A 7,445-nucleotide genomic window follows, 5' to 3' on the forward strand; every position below is an offset into this window, starting at 1 on the left:
GCCTCCTGGGTTCAAGCAATTCTCCTGCCTCAGCCTCCTGAGTAGCTGATATTACAGGCATGTGCAACCACACCAGGCTAATTTTTTTGTATTTTAGTAAAGACAGGGTTTCACCATGTTGGCCAGGATGGTCTCGACATCCTCACCTTGTGATCTGCCTGCCTTGGCCTCCCAAAGTGCTGGGATTACAGGCGTGAGCCTCTGCGCCCAGCTCATCTTCCATTTTAAATGCCAAAAACATACCCTTCCCCTTCGGCATCCAAGGCAGCAGCCAGTTCTGTGAAGAGAAGCCCAGTGAGGAAGTGCTGCTGGCGGTACTCGGAAGTCAGATCAAACATGCTGGCGATCTTCTGGTCCTGGAAACTGGAGCAGGAGCTTGAGTTCTACGGAAACGCAAGGAGCCATTTTATGAGTCACAAGAACTGAAATGAAAATAGCCATGGCTAGTGTTTACTGAGCCCTTGCCCCAGCCAGGCTGTGTGAGCCCTCCCCAGCCAGGTAGGTACTGCTCATGGCAGATAAGGAAACAGACAAGAGTGGTTACTTCGCTTTCCCTTTCCCACAGAGGGAAGACTGCCCAGCGGGAAAGATGAAGATGAAGCACTCAGGCTCTGTTGAAAAATGAGTGTCACTCTCTTACCCACCTGAAATCGAAAGCTGAAGATAATCCTAGGATAAAATTTGGACAGAGAAATAAGAACCTCACACAGTCCTGTGGCTGGGAGCAGGCGATTCCTCTATAATCAACTGCCCACTTTGTTTAAGGCCCTGTTTACTCAGCTACAATTTTTTTTTAAGACAGAGTCTCACTCTGTTGCCCAGGCTGGAGTGCAGTGACATGGTCTCAGCTCACTGCAACCTCTGCCTCCTGGGTTCAAGCAATTCTCATGCCTCAGCCTTCCAAATAGCTGGGATTACAGGGGCACCATCACGCCTGACTAATTTTTGTACTTTCAGTAGAGGTGAGTTTTCACCATGCGATCAGGCTGGTAACTCCTGGCCTCATGTGATCTGCCCGATTTGTCTCCTAAGGTGCTGGGATTACAGGTGTGAGCCACCATGCCTGGCCTCAGCTATGATTCTAAATTTGGCTTAAGCATGTTGTCAGACTTTTGCTGGTCTGGAACTAGAAGTGATATCAGGCAGGGGAGTGTTAGATTCACCGGTCCTCGGTAATTCCGGTCCTGTATTCGTATCCTGGGAACACACTTTATATTTCATTAAGAGCATCTAAAGTGTCTCTAGAAATCCTTCACTGTTCGGTGAGCCTGGCCCCTGGGTTTGGCCATTCCCTGGGGCAGTCAGAGGGGAAGGTGGAAAAGAACCTACGGCAAGCTTAGTCCAGGGAAGTTTTTAGACATAAGCTGCTGGGCAGGATGGAGCAAAAAGTTTACACATTTGGAACTGCTGCCTCTGAGTCACCTCTTTCCCTGTTCACAGTAAGATGGTCATGTAGGTAATATCTGGGTCATGCCATATGGCAAACATGGCTAAGATTTTTTTTTTCAATTAGTAAGACAAGCCCTCACTTTTGTGCTAGTATCAAGGAATATGCAACAGAAATACGACCTAATAATAAGGATTTTCGCCTGATGCTCTGAGCTACTGTGTTCCCTATAAATGGAATGTGACTATCAAACAGCATGTTCCTAAAGTTATTCCAGAGAACACTAGCCCTTTGAAAAATGTATGAGGTGGCGTGGGGTTTCCATGTCAAATCACTTTGGGAATCACTGCTTATCATGGACACCTTCTCCCATTTCCTCTTCTACTTCTTGTGCATTTACAATTGACAGGAACAAGTCAGACTCTTAGAGCGCCTACTGGAAAGAAAGTTTGGTTTCCAAAACTTATTTACTCTGGAATCCTGTATCTGCATAATAATTGGCTAATGTCAGACAAAGAAAGATCTGAGACTTTTCTATGAGTTTCTAAATTTCATAGGGCTTATGGATTCTTTGCTTTATTTAACCTGATCAGGGACCCTTGAGCCTGGGGAGAAACCAATTACTTTGCTTGTAAACTATTAGCTAGTGGTGTAACTTCAGGGTAGCATACTTGATCTGGTTTGAATAGTTTGAATAGTTTTATTTTTCATCAAATTAATAAGACTAACCTTTATAGAAAATACACGATTAAACTGGGCTAGTTAAATGAAGTAGCTTGAATAATTCTTTTAGTTAAATAATTTTTGTTATTACCTGAGAAGATATGGAAGGACAGGGAGATGTTGGAGCAGTATCAGCATTCATAAAGAAAAGGTTCAGATTGAGGTAATGTTCATGGCTACAGAGGATTCGCAGGAACTCCAGCCTCATGGAAATGAGCATTGGAAGGTTATTGAGCTTGGCTGACAGCTGGGAAGAAAAATGAAAAGAGGAATGAAACATTTATTGTAAGGTAAGTGGAGTTGAAGTTAGCAGACACAAAAATATCCTTTCTCTCCAGATTAAGGCAATCAATTTAATAAAAACTAATGGGATAGCGCAACAGATGGTAAATTCTGCATTACAGGGAGGTCTAATACATTTACATTCATTACTGTTTCTCTTAGTGATTCTAGCCTAAAAGCTGTCCAAAATGAGGATTCTTATCTTGATCTCCACTTTCTCAAATCTTTAATACCATGGCAAACCTGTGCTGAAAATCTCAAGCTATCTCTTCAGTGTAACATAATTAATTTTACAAAAACTCTACTGTGTTTGAGAAACTAAATGAAAAGAGTTGACCTCACATGAGCCTGTATGAAACTAATGGAATATGACTAGGTGACTTTTATGCTATAAGTGTTCTTTCATAGTTTCTAATTAAAGTCTCCATTGGAAAGTTATAGAACCAGTTCCCTAGAGAAAGGCATCCAACTGCTTAGGAAAGTACATGGTACCTGCAAAAAACTCAAGAAGCTTGTCCCAGAGTAAGAGAGGATGAAATGGAAAAGAAAGAGAAAGAAAGCTAGAAGGCTTTTTAGAAAAAATCTTCCTTAAAAAATAAACCATGAAGCAAGCAATGAAAAGCAGACAAAGGTGACAGTCTGGAAGAGGCCCCTTGCTTTCCCCAGGCAAGCTGAACAGCTGAAAGACCCAGACTCAGAGGCAGCTCCTCTAAAGGCAAAGCAGAGGAAGGAAGGGGTGCTGATGCACCTTGAGCCTTCAGTATTTCATCATCATCACCGCCAATGGCAGCACAGACATATGAAGCACCATCTTTGTGATGGACATGCCTTCTCTTCACTCACTTCTAGAGCAATTTTCTAAACAATATAATTTTGGGTTTTTTTTGTTTTGTTTTGTTTTTTGAGACAGAGTCTTGCTCTCTAGCCCAGGCTATAGTGCTGTGGCATGATCTCAGCTCACTGCAACCTCCGCCTCCTGGGTTCAAGCGATTCTCCTGCTGAGGCAGGAGAATAGCTGGGATTACAGACACGCACCAACATGCCTGGCTAATTTTTTGTATTTTTAGTAGAGATGGGGTTTAGCCATGTTTGCCAGTCTAGTCTTGAACTCCTGGCCTCAGGTGATCCGCCGCCTTGGTCTCCCAAAGTGCTGGGATTACAGGTTAAACAATATAATTTAAAGGAGTACATATTTTCAGCCTTTTTACAAGAAGCCGTTGTGTTGTGGGACATATTGCCTATAGAATTGATTCGTAGTTAGACATCCACTGAAAGCAAGTAAATGCCATTACATATTATTTTAAAACTAAAACATACGACTTCTGTGTAAGCACAGTTACCAGATCCCATATCCTTTAGATGTGCACTCCTGGCTGACTTGGGACCAATGGGGCCAGCAGCACACTGATGGGATTAGAACCTGGTCATGTGCCTGTCACTTAGGTTACTCATTAACAGTTGTTGGGTCAAGCCAGCTATCAGAACTTGAAAGCACAAAGACATCTGCACTTAAAAGAAAGCCTTGCTATGGGTATCTTCCATAGGTCCTTTGAGACAACATTAAAGATAGACATTTCAGGCTGGGTGTGGTGGCTCGCACCTGTAACCTCAGCACTTTGGGAGACTGAGGTGGGCGAATCACAGGCCAGGGGTTCAAGACCAGTCTGGCCAAGATGGCGAAACCCTGTCTCTACTAAAAATACAAAAATTAGCTGCACATGGTTGTGGGTGCCTGTAATCCCAGCTACTTGGGAGGCTGAGGCAGGAGAATTGCTTGAACCCAGGAGGCACAGTTTGCAGTGAACCAAAATTGCTTCACTGCACTCTGGCCTGTGCAATAGAGCAAGACTCCATCTCAAAAAAAAAAAAAAAAAAATAGGCATTTCAAAAATAATTTGAATGGTGTTTAGAAAACAGGAGTAAGGTACATTCCAAAAACATCCTCTCCAAAGATTGAGACCCACAGTGCCCTTACCCAAGGCATGGGTGTTAACTTAGTGGCACATTGTAAGCGACAGAGAGTAATTCAGGAGATGAATTTGTCTATTGCTAGTGACTATTCAAAAAGACTAAGGTTGTATCTATTGCTACAAAGTCTTTAGATGGCAGAAAACATAATAGGTTATGCAAAATGATAAAGTCCGACGACTTTGGAAGAATACAACTTGCTTCAGGTATGAAGATCATCCTGTATCTAGAGAGCTGGGATAGGCGAATTAAATCACCGTGAATGGGGTCAGTGACCTTTGGAGGCATAACTGCCACTAATGGTGCTAAGTAACATCTGTGGATGTCACCAGCAGACATAGACCACAAAATCAGTAGGTCAAGACCTGAATAAATCTAATCCAGTCTAGTTTTTATTTTTTAATTTTGCAGATGAGGAAATGACTGCCTCAAAGGCTGAGCTCCCAGTCACAGGAGTGGTTAATGGTGTCCCTGGAATCAGCACACAGGCATCTTGACTCCTGGTCTAGGGATCTTTGGCACTTGAATCAAGGAGAGGAAGAAAAAAAGAACCGGGAACTAAAAGAAAAGGAAAGAATTGAAGGAGAAAGATAGCAAGCAAGGGAAAAAAGAAAGGAAAGGGAAAGAGAAAATAAAAACAAGTTTTGCAGGGCAGGCTGACGTCCACCTTGGATTGCCTTACTTCCCTGTTGGGAATGAAGGCTGCCTGCATGCGAGTAGCTAGGCCTGGGTCTGCAGTAGTCATCTAGGATCTCTTTCATATATTCAACTTAAAGTTTTGAAAAGAGACTAACCTGAAACCCTAAATACAGAATAGGGAGGGCAAGGAGGAGTGAAGTGTCCCTCTGTCATTCTATTCTGGTGGGTCCTGGGACAGAAGATCCACTGCAGGGCAGGGGTCAGGGAACATGGGATGGGGATGCTTGGGGACTTCTGATGTTTCCTTTGGATTCTTTTTATTATTCTGCTTCCTTATGAGGACTTCCCTTAGAAGATACTGGGTGTGTTCAGGGTGGTATGGCTAATGACAGGACTTCCTTTAGAAAAGTCATGTCTTTTTCTTTTCTTGAAGGGGAGGTGTTATGTAAATAAGTCAAAGATTGTCTCTATGTATTAGCCCTTGGGTTGTTTATTTCTTCACTGTGGACTGATGCTGATTTCCTTAGCTCACACCAAACTCACATTTTACCATATCCAGTCATTTTAAAAATAGCCTAAATAAGCAGATTTTCATCCATTTAGTGCCTGCCTACTTTGCAGACCCTAAAAAGCCTCACTGGACAGCTGTTTCCTACTGATAAGATAGAGCCTTGCAGATACAGAGCCCTAAGCTGCTACCGCCCTTGGAGCTCAGGGACTCCCCACTGTGCTACGGAGCAGCCTCACCTAGATCTGTAAGCTTCCGCCCTAATCCTCTTCTCCCCTGGGAGCTGCCCTGCTCCTCTGAATGGTGCCCTCCTCACTGAAAGCCTATGGCTGCTCTCATGCTGGGAGGGACTTCTGCCCTTACGTAACCCTGTCCAAGTGCCGCTCAACGAAGCTTGTAGGTCACAGCCTTTTTTTTTTTTTGAGAAGAGTTTCACTCTGTTGCCCAGGCTAGAGTGTAGTGGCATGATATCGGCTCACTGTAGCCTCTGCCTGCCAGGTTCATGCAATTCTTCCTTAACCTCCCGAGTAGCTGGGATTACAGGTGCCTGGCACCATGCCTGGCCAATTCTTGCATCCCTAGTGGAGACGGGTGCCAGGCCAATTCTTGCATCCCTAGTAGAGACGGGGTTTCACCATATTGGCCAGGCTGGTCTCGAACTCCTTACCTCGTGAGCTGCCCGCGTCAGCCTCCCAAAGTGCTGGGATTACAGGTGTGAGACACTGAGGCTGGCTGTCTGTCACTGCCTTTTATGGTCCTATCCTTTTCCGTGATTAGCCCTCAAATCCCTCAAACCGCCTAAGGGGGAGCTTTCTTATTTTAAAACTGAGGAAATTAAGACCCATAAAATTGGAAAGACTTACTTAAGTCTTTCCAAGTCACTAAGTCACTAAGTGACTAACCATAAAGAACCTGGTGGTAATGGTGGTGATGGGAGAGGTGGTAATGGTGGTAACAACGGTGATGGTGGAAAAAGTGATGATGGAGGTGAAGGAGGGGGTCATGGTGGAGCTAATGGTGGTAATGGTGGAGGAGGGAGTGATGTTGGAGGAGCTGGTGATTCTGGAGGTGATAGGAAAGGTAATAATATTGGTAGAGGTGGGCAGTGGTGATGGTGATGATGGTGGAAATGATGGGTGGTGGTGACGGTAGAGAAGATGGTGATGGTGGGGGTGGAGGAGGTTGTGATGGTGGAGCAGGTGGTGATGGCAGAGGTGGTAGGAGGTGTGATGGTGGAAGGCGCTGTGATAGTGGACGAGATGATGTTAACAGAGGTGGTGATGGTGCAGGTGGAGGAGGCAGTGGTTATGCAGGTGGTGGGATGTGGTGACAGTGGTGGTGGTGGTGGGAGGTGGTGATGGTGGAGGAGCTGATGGTAGAGGTGATGAGAGGTAGTGATGGTGCAGATGGAGGAGGTGGTGATTATGCGGGTGGTGGGATGTGGTGATGGGGAAGATGGTGGTGATGGAGGAGGCAGTGATCATGGAGATGGTGATGGTAAAGAATGTGGTGGTGGTGGAGGTCGTGGTGATGGTGAAGGAGGTGGTGATAATGGAGGAGGTTGTGATGGTGGAGGAGATGGTTATGGTAAAGGTGGTGGGAGGCAGTGATGGTGCAGAGGGGGAGGTGGTGATTATGCAGGTGGTGGGATATAGTGATGGTGGTAGGAGGTGGTGATTATGCAGGTGGTGGGAAGTGGTGATGGTGGAGGTGGTAGTGATGGTGGAGGTGGTAGTGATGGTGGTGGTGGTGGGAGGTGGTGATGGTAGAGGTGGTGGAGGTGGTGGTGGTGGAGGTGGTGGTCATGGTGGAGGTGGTGGTGATTATGCAGGTGGTGGGAAGTGGTGATGGTGGAGGTGGTAGTGATGGTGGTGGTGGTGGGAGGTGGTGATGGTGGAGGTGGTGCTGATGGAGGAGGTGGTGATGGTGGAGGAGGTG

The 7,445-nt window shown here is 45.4% G+C and overlaps 1 protein-coding gene across 1 annotated transcript in view; it reads right to left on the reverse strand.

Annotated features, from left to right (window-relative positions):
* DOCK8 (dedicator of cytokinesis 8) overlaps nucleotides 1-7,445 on the reverse strand; it is a 246,736-nt gene that overhangs the window by 59,606 nt on the left and 179,685 nt on the right. The window contains exons 26-27 of the mRNA XM_017543412.2: nucleotides 2,202-2,357; nucleotides 244-383 (exon numbers count right to left, since the gene is read on the reverse strand). Coding sequence (XP_017398901.1) covers nucleotides 244-383; nucleotides 2,202-2,357 — 296 coding nt within the window. The remainder of the gene's footprint in view (nucleotides 1-243; nucleotides 384-2,201; nucleotides 2,358-7,445) is intronic.

This window comes from Cebus imitator, unplaced genomic scaffold, assembly GCF_001604975.1.
Source record: "Cebus imitator isolate Cc_AM_T3 unplaced genomic scaffold, Cebus_imitator-1.0 Scaffold155, whole genome shotgun sequence".
NCBI classification, from domain to species: Eukaryota; Metazoa; Chordata; class Mammalia; order Primates; family Cebidae; genus Cebus; species Cebus imitator.